We start from the raw sequence: 14,392 nt of genomic DNA, 5'->3' as shown, positions 1-14,392 counted from the left end.
ATAGACTGTGGGCCTGACTTCCTCATATGGGCCCCTTGATGCTGTAACAGCAATACCACAACTGGATGGCTTTCAAGAACAAATGTTTATTTATTTTCTCACAGTTCTGAAGACTAAAGTAGAGACGAGGGTCTAAGCTACATGAACTCCTTCTTTGTAGGTAGGCCCAGTTGCTGTATGTTTCTGTGTATACATTAGGAGTCCATGTGGAGGCCTCTGTGTCTACATTGCTCTTCATGTAACTCATGCTAATTAGGTTTAGGATCCCCCTACACTGGTATGACTGTAACTGATTGATAACATTATGTTAGATTGAATTCTGAGAGGTGATTACACTACATTATCAAAGTAATTAGATTAGACTAGATTACATCCACAGTATAGGTGTTACTCCAACACATAATTGGGAGGAACACAATTGAACCCATAAAAGCCATTTAATGTGTCAAACCACAAGGACTTTAATCAGTCCTTGAAATTTATCCATCTGAATTTCCACAAATTAATATTTAAAAGGATAATCTGTTCTACAAACAGCTGGTAGACTGGAACAAAAAATTTAGTCTAAAAAAGATATAAGTGCATTTTAAAAAATGAATTATGAATTTGATCTCACATAATTAGCAATTTGTTTAAAATAAATTATAATGTTTCAAAGAATTTCTGAGTATATACTGCTAGTCATAGAAAGTGAAATTCAGCTGGGATTTAAAGAAAGATAGGGAATAAGTAAGGAATTAAACAATGTGTATTTTTTTTTATTTTTTTTTTTTATGGTGGATGAGAACTGTCATGGGATGAAGGTGCCTGTGCAAAGGTCCAGAGGCAGGAGGATCCAGTGTGCTGAGTTAGAGGCAGAGGACAGGACAGTGTACATTGAGCCAGAATAGGTGGCAACCAGACAGTGTAGGGGCTTTTGACACGTGGTAGTTTTTGCTTCTTTCAAAGAGCTAAGGAAACTGCTCAATTCTTTTAAGTAGCCTGGTTATGTTGCAATAAAAAAAAAAAAGAAGGTGTAGGGAATGATAAGGGGTGAGGTAAAATTAATGGGAATAAGTCACCTAAGAGGCTGTGCAGTTTAGTCCTGTGGAGGTGGCCATGGTTGTAACTGGTTCTAAGATAGGGCCTGAGATGTGCAAGAGGATAAAGGTGAGGGTGGAGCATTGGAAAAGTGGGAGCAATTATAATGGCTGCTGACCAATCCATGAAGACACAACGTGAACTAGAGTCAGCAGATAATCAGAGGCGTCCTCAGTCCTGGCAGTTCTGCTTCCTGGCCCTGGTGCTTGTTGCTTCATGCTGGCATATCCCGGTGTTCTTTTCCTCATAAGGGTTCCTTCTCCAGCAGTTCCTTCATTTTTAGGAGGCTTTGGGTCAGAGAACCTAAACATCCAACAGTTGCAAAATTGTGTCCTTGGCTTGACATGTTTTATAATTTCTCATTCTACATGTCAGGCATGTCCATGGTTGACCTGCCTTCTAGGTCTGTCCAAGTGGCCACTCTATGGAAAGTGGTGAAGCCATGGTGGCGAAGTGGTTCAGAGCTAAGGCTGCTAAACAAAATGTCAGCAGCTGGAATTCACCAGCCACTCCTTGGAAACACGATGGGGCAGATCTACTCAGTCCTGTAGGGTCGCTATGAGTCCGAGTCAACTCCACGGCAATGGGTTCGGCTTGATTTTGGTTTATGAAAAGTAGGAGTGGAAGACTCTTCGATCACTGGAATGTGTTGCAGCTTCTGGTGAGGGTGCAAGTAGTAAGGGATAGACTCAACCCAGATGTGTGCAAATGAAATGTAAAATTCTGCCTTTCCTTGTACTGCATGGTGCTGAAAATTGCATACTGTAACATGAGGGTTAAACTGGTGGGTTCCAGAGGTGAACAAATCAGGGTCAGAATAGGAATAGGTCTCACTCAGCCATTCAGATCTTCAGTTACTTCTTCAGCAAAGATGGGATTAAAGGAGGTTGATGGGATAAAACAGAATTACAATGCTGTAAATGAGATCATGCTTATTAGCACTGCGAGGGCCCACCTGACTTGATTGTCTCAGGGGAGATCGGTTTCCACCAAACAAACATTCTCTCCCACACTGCCCAACCCAGCCCTCTCTCCTCATTGGAAAAGCGACCCAACCATGGAGGGCGGAGTGCTAAGAGCTCCACCCTGCAGGTGGTGTATATATTGCCTTGGTCCAACCACTGACCAGCCTTCAGTTACAAGCCTGACTGTGGAGATCAGTCTGGGAGATCCACCACAGCGCCCCTCCTCAGCGGCGACCCTCCTCAGTGGCAACCCGCCTCAGCGGCGACGCTCCTCAGCCACGACCCTCCTCAGCCGCGACCCTCCGCAGTGCGGACCCCCGCAGTGCCGACCCCCGCAGTGCCGACCCTCCGCAGTGTCTACTGCTCCGGGTAAGCCGGCGATGAGCCTTGTGGTTGCTGGAGGCTGAGACATAGGACAAGCCCTGGGTTCTGAGCACCTACTTGGTGCAGAGCTTAGATGGACCCTCGAAAATGAATCCAAACTCGTGTTTGCAATATTTCAAAACAAATCACATATATGAGGGTTCTTTTTAACCGCTTGCTGAAAATAAATACCCAGATTCCACCCTAATACTATGGAGTCAGAAAAGGGGTGGCTAATAGATATTAGTCAAATGACAATATTAGTCGAAAGACCAATGTCCAGATACGGCTGGACTGAAGTCGAGTATGGAATCACCTCCAGAATGTCTCAGTGAGAGAGGGTTTGGTGTATAGTTGGGGTGAGTGGAGGGATAAGAACCATGAAGCCTGATATCCCTGATGCCTTGATCTTACTTACCCCTCACAAGAGGTCTTTCTGCTTACATAGGGAAGAGGCTCAGAGAGGTTAAGTAGTTTGCCCAGAGTCACTCAGCTCCTAAGGGAGAACCAGGAACCTGGTCCAGTTTTTATTCATTCAACAGCTGTTTAGGCTGGAACTTAGGAGATGCTGGGAGATGCAATCCTGGTGGTGTCAGGGAAAGGACAAGTCCTAAATTCATGGGGTTTACCATTTTAGCGGGGACCTCAGACCTCCAAAATGTGGATGAAATCACAAGAGTCCAAAGCAAAAGTACATGATGCTGTACTTGCTGTACCCAGACCAGGTATTAGGGGGAAGACCAACATTCAAGGAGGTCAGGGGAAGCTTAGATCTGGAGGAAGTGACTAAGCTTTTGAGAGTTAAAGGCAGGACAGGAGATAACTAAGACATCATCTTGTACAAAGTTGCTGGGGCCTGGGGGAGCTCAGCCTCCTGGAGACAGTGAAGGAAGGAGAGAGCTGCAGAGAGTGTGGTGCTAGGAGAGGTGCTGTTGTGGTTTTAGGTGCTGTAGAATAGGTTCTGGCTCATAGTGGCCATACGTACAACTGAACGAACTGCTGCCCTGTCTGCACCATTCTCACAATCATTGTTATACTGGAGCCCATTGTTGCAGCTACTGTGTCAGTCCATCTTGTTGAGGGCCTTCAACTTTTTTCGCTGACCCTCTACCAAACTTGATGTCCTTATCCAGGGACTGATCCCTCCCGATAATATGTCCAAAGTATGTGAGACGGAATCCTTGCTTCTAAGGGGCATTCTAGTTGTACTTTCAAGACAGATTTGTTTGCTCTTTTGGCAGTGTGGGGTATATTTGGTATCTTTTCTACCATAATTCAAGGTATCTATTCTTCAGTCTTCCTTATTCATCATCCAGCTTTCCCATGGATATGACGTGATTGAAAACATCATGGCTTGGGTCAGGTGCACCCTAGTCTTCAAGGTGGCATCTTTGTTTTTTAGCACCTTAAAGGGTTCTTTTGCAGCAGATTTTCCCAAAACAATGGGCCTTTTAATTTCTTGACTGCAGCTTCCATGGGTATTGATTATGGATCCAAGTAAAATGAAATCCTTAACAACTTCAATCTTTTTGCTCTTTATCATAATATTCTTTACTGATCCAGTTGTTAGGATTTTTATTTTCTCTATGTTGAAGCGTGATCCATACTGAAGGCTGTGGTCTTTGATCTCTGTCAGTATTTCAAGCCCTCTTCACTTTCAGCAAGCAAGGTTGTGTCACCTGCATATTGCAGGTGGTTAATGAGTCTTCCTCCAATCCTGATGCCCCATTCTTCTTCATAGAGTCCAGATTCTCACATTATTTGCTCAGCATATAGATTGAATAAGTATGGTAAGAGTATACAACCCAGAGGCACAACTTTCCTGATTTTAAACCAAGCAGTATCCATTTATTCTGTTCCAATGACTGCCTCTTGATCTTTGTACAGGTTCCTCATGAGCACAATTAAGTGTTCTGCAATTCCCATTCTTCACAATGTTATCCATAATTTGTTATGCTCCACACAGTCGAACTCCTTTGCATAGTCAATAAAACACAGGTAAGCATCTTTCTGGTATTCTCTGCTTTCAGTCAAGATCCGTCTGACATCAGCAATGATATTCCTGGTTTCAGGTCCTCTTTTGAATACAGCTTGAATTTCTGGCAGTTTCCTGTTGATATACTGCTACAACCTCTTTTGAATGATCTTCAACAAAATATTACTTGCCTGAGGTATTAATGATATTGTTCAATAATTTCTGCATTTGGTGGCTCACCTTTTTTGGGACTAGGCATAAATAGGGATCTCTTTCATTGGGTTGGCCAGGTAGCTGTCTTCCAGATTTCTTGGCACAGACCAGTGAGCATTTCCAGTGCTGCATTCATTTGTTGAAACATCTCAACTGGTGTTCTGTCCATTCCTGGAGCCTTGTTGTTTGCCAGTGCCTTCAGTGCAGCTTGGACTTCTTCCTTCAGCACCATAGGTTCCTGATCATATGCTACCTCCTGAAATGGTTGGACATTGACCAATTCTTTTCAGTACAGTGGCTCTGTGTATTCCTTCCATCTTCTTTTGATGCTTCCTGTGTTGATTAATATTTTCCCCATAGAATCTTTCAGTGTTGCATCTCGAGGCTTGGAATTTTTCTTCAGTGCTTTCAGCATGAGAAATGCTGAGCGTGTTCTTCTCTTTTGGTTTTTTATCTCCAGTTCTGTACAGATGTCATTATAATACTTTACTCTGTCTTCTCCAGCTGCCCTTTGAAATCTTCCATTCAGTTCTTTTACTTCATCATTTCTTCTTTTTGCTTTAGTTACTCAAAGTTCAAGAGCAAGTTTCAGAGTCTCACCTGACATCCATTTTGGTCTTTTCTTTCTTTCTTGTCCTTTTAATGACCTTGCTTTCTTTGTGTACGATGCCTTTGATGTCATTCCACAGATTGTCTGGTCTTCAGTTATTAGTGTTCAATGTGTCAAATGTGTTCTTGAGATGGTCTCCAAAATCAAGTGGGATATACTCAGGGCTGTGCTTTGGCTGTCGTGGAATTTTTCTAATTTTCTTCAGTTTCAAGTTGGACTTAACAAAGGAGCAATTGATGGTCTGCTCTGCAGTCAGCCCCTGACCTTGTTCTGACTGATGATATTGAACTTTTCTATTATCTCTTTTCACAGTTATGGCCAATGTGATTCCTGTGTATTCCATCTGGTGAGGTTCACGTGTAGAGTCACCATTTAAGTTGGTGAAGAAAGGTATTTGCAATGAAGAAACCATTGGTCTTGCAAAATTCTGTCATGCAATCTCCAGCATCATTTCTATCACCAGCACCACATTTTCCAACTACAATCCTTCTTTGTTTCCAAGCATCACATTTCAATCACCGGTAATTATCAGTGCATCCTGATTGCATGTCTGAACAATTTCAGACTGCACAAGTTGGTAAAAATCTTCAATTTCTTCATCTTAGACCTTAGTGGTTGGTGTGTAAATTTGAGTAAGAGTCATCTGAACTGGTCTTCCTTGTAGGCTTATGGATATTATCCTATCACTGACAACGTTGTACTTCAGGACAGATCTTGAAATGTTCTTTTCAGTGATGAATGAGACACCATTCCTTTCAAGTTGTCATTCCCAACCTAACAGCCATATGATTCTCTGATTCCAAATGGCCAATACCAGTCCATTTCCTACTGCCTAGAATATTGATGTTTATGCATTCCGTTTCATTTTTGATGATTTCCAGGTTTCCTAGATTCGTACTTTGTACATTCCACGTTCTGATTATTAATAGATGTTTGCAGCTATTTCTTCTCCTTTTCAGTCTTGCCACATCAGCAAATGAAGTTCCTGAAGGCTTGTCTCCATCCATGTATTAAGGTCGACTGTAGTTTGAGGAGGCAGCTCTTTCCAGCCATATTTTGAGTGCAGTCCACCTGAGGGGCTCATCTTCCAGCAGTGTATCAGACAGTGTTCCACTGCTATTCATGAGGTTTTCAATGGCTAATTCTTTTCAGAAGTAGGCTGCCAGGTCTTTCTTCCTAGTCTGTCTTAGCCTGGAAGCTCAGCTGTATCCTGACCCTGTTGGTGTTTGAATACCGATTGCATAGCTTTGAGTATCACAGCAACATTAAAGCAACAGCATGACAAACTAACAGACACGAGGGGGAGCTCTCTACCAGGCATGATGTCCTTCTCCAGTGACTGGTCCCTCCTGATAACAAGTCCAAAGTATGTGAGACAAACTTTCGGCATCCTTGCTCCTAAGGAGCATTCTGGTTGTAACTCTTCCAAGACAGATTTGTTTTTTTCTTTCTCAGTCCAAGGTATATTCAATATTCTTCATCAACACTACAATGCAAAGGCATCAATTCTTCTTTGGTCTGCCTTATTCATTGTCCAGGTTTCTCATGAATGGAGAAGTGCAGCTGTAGAGAAAATGCTGTGGTCCTCATGAGGACAGGAATCCTGGAACCCTTTTAAATAGGAGAGTGTTGTATTTACATCCCTGTGAGTGGAGGGCAGGTAGAGGCAAGGGTGGGTGCTGTTGGAGGTGTCTGTATTTGTGTTTCCCAGCTTTATTTCATTTTGAAATCCAGATCTCACATATCTTTCTGTACACCATGTGAGTTTTCCAAGTTGGCTGGGTTCTTTAAGTGAATGTAATTTAATCCCGGATTTGATATTTACAGTTTAATATATCCAGCAACTGAGGTGCTTAGATGAAAGGGAAGTAAACTTTGGTCTATTATGAATTCATTGCTGTCCGAAATATCTGTCGTTTAAGCCAAAAGCAGTCCCATGCCTTTCTTATGTCTTTCACAAGATTGAAATGATTGAAGTTGGAATTTTTATCCTCATTTACATGATTTCCTTGGACTCAAGGATGTTAAATAAATTTCCCTAGGTTCACCAGATAGTAGATACACAAAGGCTGGTATCAAAGCCAGACAGGAGATCTAGCCCCAAGGGGTAGACCCCTCAGAAAGCCTCTGTACCTGATTTGGGAATAAGTGGATTGTAAGGGTAGAGACAAGAATCAGTGGCGTTGAGCACAGCCACAAAGGTAATTTTTTTTTAAAATAAAGGAATGTTTTCTTATCCTTAGGAACAAATAGGCACGATGAGATCATGACTGGATTCTGCTCAAGAGAAGTGATTAGCTTGGCTTCATATTCTCTGAGCTGCCACAGGCTGGAAGCCTAGTTGCCCAACTAATCTGTGATCCACAGCTGGTTGTGAAGAGAACCCCTACTGACACCAACTTCTGCAGCAGAGGACCAGCAACCTCATAGAATTTCATAGCTTTGACACAACCTGAGGAAAAACCATCTCAGTCCAAACCTTCATTCAGAGCCTAATGGACGTCACAGCAGCCCTGGCAGGAATTCAGGCAGAAGCCAACTGCCCCATTTGTCTGGATTACTTTAGAGGCCCCGTTACCATCAAATGTGGGCACAACTTCTGTCGCTCCTGCATCGAGCAGTCCTGGGACGGTCGACAGGACAGGTTCCCTTGCCCTGTGTGCCGCTACCCATGCCTTCAGTGGCACCTCAGGAGCAATACCCAGCTGGGAAATATAGTTGAAATTGCCAAGCTACTCCACATCACCAGGAGCAAGAGGAAGAGGGAGGAAGAGACACGCTTGTGCAAGAAGCACAATCGGGTACTGACTCGTTTCTGTGAGGAAGACCTGGAAGTCCTGTGTCCCCTGTGCACTCAGCTCCCAGACCACCAGGATCACCTCGTGAGGTCCTTAGAGGAGGCTGCCTCTCATCACAGGAAAAGGCTCACGAGTTACATGGAGCTCCTGAAGAAGCAAGTGGCAGACTTTCAAAAACTAGTAACTTCCCAAGAGAGAGAACCATCAGAGCTGAGAAAGAAGGTGGAAAAGCAGAGGAAAAAATTATTCTCTGAATTTGAGCACCTGAACAAGTTTTTAGACCGTGAGCGTGAAGAAGCCCTTTCCAGGTTAGCTCGTGAAGAGAAGCACATTCAACAGAAACTAAATGCAAACATAGCAGCATTTTCAGAGTTCATTTCCACACTCAACAATCTACTAAAGGAGGTGGCAGAGAAGAGTGTGATGTCAGAAGTGAAACTGCTGACAGATATTCAGAGCATCCAGGATCGTTGTGAAAGCCTCAACCCCCCAGTCCTCTATTCCTTCCAGCTAACGAAGGAAGGATGCAGCCTTCCTCCACAGTATTCGGCTCTGCAGAAAATTATACAGAAATTTAAGGAAGATGTAACCTTGGATCCTGAAACAGCACATTCAAATCTGATTGTCTCTGAAGATAAAAAGTCTGTCACATTTGTGAAGAAAACACAAAGACTTCCTCCTAATCCAAAGAGATTCAAGTTTGACCCAGTTGTCCTGGGTTCTGAAGAGTTCAGTTCTGGTAGACATTACTGGGAGGTGGAAGTGGGTGAGAAGCCTGAATGGTCTGTGGGGCTTTGTAAAGACTCCCTTTCCAGGAAGGCAAAGAGGCCCCCGGCAGGGCAGGAGAGATGCTGGGCAATTCAGCTGTGCAATGGTAACTATGTTGCACAAGGCACTTTTCCAGTCACTCCGGTGATAACAGAAAAACCCAGAGGGATTGGCATTTATCTGGACTATGAACTGGGTAAGATTCCGTTTTACAGTTTGAATGATAGATCTCATATCCATTCTTTCACTGATAGATTTTCTGAAATCCTGAAGCCTTACTTCTGCATTGGGCGTGATTCTCTACCTCTCACAATCTGTGCTGTCAGAGATTATGAATGATAAACTCTCTGGGAGCCTGTCACATTGCTTAATTTTATTCCTGCAATTTATGGTAGAATATCATAACTCTCAGTGAATATAGTACTGAGGATTTATTCCTTTTCAAATACTTCTCTGGTGACATAGTGGTTAAGAGCTACAGCTGCTAACCGAAAGGTCAGCAGTTCGAATCCACCCGGCACTCTTTGGCAAATCTAGGGGGCAGTTTACTCTGTCCTATAGGGTAGCTATGATTTGAAATTAACTTGATGGTTGTAGTTTGGTTTGGTTGGTTTAATGACTTTAACACATGAAGAAAGTTATTTTTCCTCATGTGGTTTCAATAGCAACAGGGATGTTGTGGGGGCTAATAGAGATTTTGTGGGAATTAACTGTAAAGTATTTCTGAAATTCTAAGATTGGAGTGTATGGAAATGTAACTTTATAATTCCTGTAAATATATTTTGTTTACATATCTATATGGATGTGTGTGTGTATTTATTTATACTTATAACATGTCGCTGTGGATCCAATTCTGACTCCAAATACCAGCAGTGTCACCCATGGTGTATAGATTTCAGTGGAGCTTCTAGACCAAAACAGACTAGGACGAAGGACCTGGCATGGGGTTGCCCCTCATGTGAACTAGCAGAGTGGGAGCGCCCAAATTCGAGGGTGTAGACTTGCTCTCCCAGTGGGCCTGGAAGGCTGAGCAGAAGCCTAGGGCTGAGTAACCTTCATTCAGAAACCCAAGAGTGTGGCTAAGAACAGCTCAGAGTCTGGAGGGCAGGGCTATTGTCTAAATGCTCTCAGAGAACAGGACTATTTTCATGCTTTGAGATCTAATGTAATGTGTTCTGTTAACTTGCTTGGTGCCTGTTATTCCTACTTGCCCTCCAGTTTCTCCCATTTGTAATGGAAATGTCTAGCTTGTGTCTGTTCAGCCATTGTACCTTTGGCAGCAGATAACTTGTGTTCTAGATTTCACAGATGAAGATGAAATTTTGGATTTCGAATTAAGACTTTTCTTATGATATGGTGAGATGGACATGCTCTGCATGTTGCAAGAATGTGATTTTTGGGGGCCAAAGGGCAAAATGTCATGGAATGAATTATGTTCCCCCCAAAATTTGTGTATCAACTTGGTTAGGCCATGATGCCCAGTATTCTGTGATGGTCCTCCATTTTGTGATTGTAATTTTATGTTTAAAAGATAGGGCTGGGATTGTAACACCATTACCAGGTCACTTCCCTGATCCAATGTAAAGGGAGTTTCCCTAGGGTGTGGCCTGCACCACTTTTTATCTTTGAAGAGATAAAAGGAAAGTAAAGCAAGTAGAGAGTTGGGGACTTGATACCATCAAGAAAGCAGCACCAGGAGTAGAGCGTGTCCTTTGGACCTGAGGTTCCTGTGCTGAGATACTCCCAAACCGAGGGAAAACTGATGACAAGGACCTTCCCCCAGAGCTGACAGAGAGAGAAAGTCTTCCCCTGGAGCAGGGCCCCTTAATTTGGACTTTTAGCCTACTGGGCTGTGAGAAAATTAATTTCTCTTTGTTAAAGCCATCAACCTGTATTTCTGTTATACCAGCAGTAGATGACTAAGACAGGGTATAAATATATATAGCGAGAGAGAGATTTATATTAAGGAAATGGCTCACAGTTTGTTTTTTTTTTCCTCACAGTTTAGAGGCTGGAACTTTCCAAGTCCACAGGTCAGGCTGGATGCTTTTTATGATTCACATAGCCATAGGGGCTGGCCAACCCAATATCAGCAAGTCAGACTGCTAACTCAAGTCCCACTCACGGGAGGATACAACAAGAGGAGCATGCTGCAGGATCCAGAGCCAGCTAAAGCCCACAAGCTTTGCCAGGAAGTCCAACTATATTGGATGCAGGCCACACCCCCCAAGGAAACTCTCAGCAGATCCCATCATGGAGATGATCACATTTTATCAAATCTCATCATGGAGGTGATCACAACATTATTCTGCTGCCAAACTACATCATATCTATCAAACCACTGAGAATCCTGGCCCAGCCAAGTTGACACACAACCTTATTCATCACAAATGCAATAAAATATTTTATTTTTTAAATATGTGTAAAAGGTATTTTTAATGAAGCCATTTCTTTATACTTATATAAGCTGTAGTTTACGAATATTCTACTTTTTGTCTTTGTTGAATTTTTCTATTTGCCCTCATATTTCTCAATATTAAGCTTTTTTTTTCTTTTCTCTGTGTGTGTGTGTTTATCAGCTGGCAACATCAACGTATTTCTATGAATAATAAGGATTTTGCTTCCTTAAAACCCCTCATATTCACACACAGAAGTGTGCACTGTCCACAGATATTCTCTCACTGTTCCCCCGCCCCCCCTCTTTGAAACACCTTTTTGGATTTCGTGTTCCAATCTGGACAACTTTCCCACTTCCACCTCCTAGTAATAATTCTAGAATCCTACTGTAGATCTGTACTGCTGTCACCCTTATACTCACCTCTATTTTGAAGAATTACTTTCCTTTGAATTCCTTGTTGCTTTAAACTCAAATCTTCCTGTTTTTCTTCTCATTTAGGGACTGTCTTAATTATATGGTGCTGCTATAACAAAAGTAGTACAAGTGGATGGCTTTAACAAACAGAAAATAATCTCTCACAATTTAGGAGGCTAAAAGTCTAAATTCAGTGTGCCATCTGCAGTAGAAGGCTATCTCTTTGTTGGCTCTGGCGGAAGGTCCTTGTCATCAATCTTTCCCTGGTCTAGGAAATTCTCAGTGCAGGATGCAGAGTCCAAAGGACGAGCTTTTCCACTCTCACTTTCCACAAACCAAAACCAAACCAAACCTATTGATGTAGAATGGATTCCAATTCATAGCCACCCTATAGGACTGAGGAGAACTGCCCTGTAGTGTTTTCAGTGAGTGACTGGTGCATTCGAACTGCCGACATTTTGGCTAGCAGCTTTAGCTCTGAACGACTTCAATTTCCATAGAGTGGCCCCTTGTACGTAGAAGGCAGGCCAACCATGGACAACTTGTAAAATGTGTCAAGCCAAGGACACAGCTTTGCAACTGTTGATTGTTTAGGTTTTCTGACCTAATGCCTCCAAGAAATAAAGGAACTGAGAAGAAACCCTTATGAGGAAACGAACACCCAGACATCCCAGCTAGAAGCAACAAGCACCAGGGCCAGGAAGCAGAACTGCCAGGACTGAGGTGGCCTCTAATTATCTGCTGACTCTAGTTCACATTCTATCTTCATGGGGTTGGTCAGCAGCCATTATTATTGCCCCTACTTTTCCAATGCTCCACCCTCACCTTTATCCTCTTGCACAACTCAGTCCCTATCTGAAACCAGTTGCCATAATGACCATCCCCACCGGACCACATTGCACAGCCTCTTAGGTAATTTACTCCCATTAATTTTACCTCACCTCTTATCATTCCATACATGCTATCTCTTTTAAAAATTGAAACTTTAATCGTGCTACTTAAGATGCATTGCATGGGGCAAATCTGCTGGAAAGGACCTCTTCAAAGTGTTGAAGAGCAGAGATGTCACCCTGAAGACTAAGGTGAGCCTGACCCAAGCCATGGTATTTTCAATCACATCATATGCATGTGAAAGCTGGACAATGAATAAGGAGGACTGAAGAAGAATTGACGCCTTTGAATTGTGGTGTTGGCGAAGAATATTGAGTATACCATGGACTGCCAGAACAAACAAATCTGTCTTGGAAGAAGTGTGGCCAGAATGCTCCTTAGAGGCAAGGATGGCGAGACTGGGTCTTACATACTGTGGACGTGCCAGGAGGAATCAGTTCCTGGAGAAGGACATCATGCTTGGCAGAGTACAGGGTCAGCGGAAAAGAGGAAGACCCTGAACGAGGTGGATTGACACAGTGGCTGCAACAATGAGCTCATGCATAACAACAGTTGTAAGGATGGCGCAAGACCGGGCAGTGTTTCGTTCTGTTCTGCATAGGGTCGCTATGAGTCAGAACCGACTCGATGGCACCTAACAACGACAACAACAGCTTACAACAATGCAGCAGCTTTCGTAGCCCTTGGAAAGACACAAAAACTTTACCGGGTGTCAAAAGCCCCTACACTGGTTGCCACCAATTCTTGGCTGATGGTCCACTATCCCCTCCTCTTTCTTGAATTCCGCACACTGGATCCTCCTGCCTATGGACCTTTTCACAGTCACTTTCATCCCATGACCCTTCTCATCCCCCATACAGATTCTTTAGACCCTTATTTATTCCTCCATCTTTCCTTAAATCCCAGCCTACTTTCACTTTCTCTGAGTAGTAGTATATATTCTTAGAAATTCTTTGAAACATAATATTTTAGGAAAATTGCTAATTAAGTGCAATCAAATTCATAATTGATTTTGAAAAATGTACCCATATCCTTTTTTAGACTAAATTTTTTGTTTTGTTCTACCACATGTTTGTAAAAGAGTTTATCCTTATAAAATATAAATTTGTGGAATTTCAGATGGCTAAATTATACAGAATGACTGAAGTAGAACTTCTCATAATTTGACACACTAAATGCCTGTCATGGATTGAATTGTATTCCTCCCAATTATGAGCTGGGGTAACACCTATACTAATCTAATCTAATTACTTTGATATTGTAATGTAATCACCTCTCATAATTCAATCTGACATAATGTAATCCGTCAATCAGTTTCGTCATACCAGTGTAGGAGGATTGTAGGGGGATCCTAAACCTAATTTCCCTGAGTTATATGAGAGCAATGTAGGCACAGAAACCTGCACTTGGACTCCTGACACACACACAGGGCACTGGAGAATACCTGGGACAACCTACAAACAAGGAGTCAATGTAGCTTAGACACTCATTTGTGCTTTTAGCCTTCAGAACTGTGAGAAAATAAATATCTGTTCTTGAAACTCACCCAGTTGTGTTATTTCTGTTACGGCATCAAGGCGCCTATGTGAGGAAGCGAGGCCCACAGTCTGTCTGTAAATGGGAGGCTTGGCAGAGTCAAACGGCGGGTCCTCAGTAATCCAGGTCCTTACTTTGCCGAATGCTGCCTCTCTCAGGTCCAGCACCTTTATTCATCATTCCCCACACCATACTGAGATTTCTGCAGTACGCAAGGTCCCAGATCTTTGAGGAGTGATGGATGAATGAAACTAACCTAAATTATGTGGAAACCTTAGGAACTCCATGCACACAGAAATAGTGTGTTCCCTATAGTGGACTTTGAGGGAGAGGCAGGGAGTGAAACTTCACTGGAAATTGAGAATGATGGGGAGGGTTGCC

The 14,392-nt window shown here is 42.8% G+C and overlaps 1 protein-coding gene across 1 annotated transcript; it reads left to right on the top strand.

The window, feature by feature from the left end:
- Positions 1 to 7,701: 7,701 nt before the first annotated feature.
- On the top strand, positions 7,702 to 9,111 carry LOC126064629 (tripartite motif-containing protein 75-like). Its single transcript, XM_049863812.1, has one exon. The coding sequence runs from the start codon at positions 7,702 to 7,704 to the stop codon at positions 9,109 to 9,111; it is 1,410 nt and encodes a 469-aa protein (XP_049719769.1).
- The last annotated feature ends 5,281 nt before the right edge of the window (positions 9,112 to 14,392 follow it).

The sequence above is a fragment of the Elephas maximus genome, chromosome 21 (assembly GCF_024166365.1).
Source record: "Elephas maximus indicus isolate mEleMax1 chromosome 21, mEleMax1 primary haplotype, whole genome shotgun sequence".
In the NCBI taxonomy this organism is placed as follows: domain Eukaryota; kingdom Metazoa; phylum Chordata; class Mammalia; order Proboscidea; family Elephantidae; genus Elephas; species Elephas maximus.
The sequence above is the reverse complement of the archived record's forward strand: the minus strand, read 5'-3'. Positions and strand labels throughout refer to the sequence as shown.

Bases quoted from the DNA above. Each gene is read 5' to 3' on its own strand.
- LOC126064629 (XM_049863812.1), top strand. From the start codon at position 7,702: ATGGACGTCACAGCAGCCCTGGCAGGAATTCAGGCAGAAGCCAACTGC.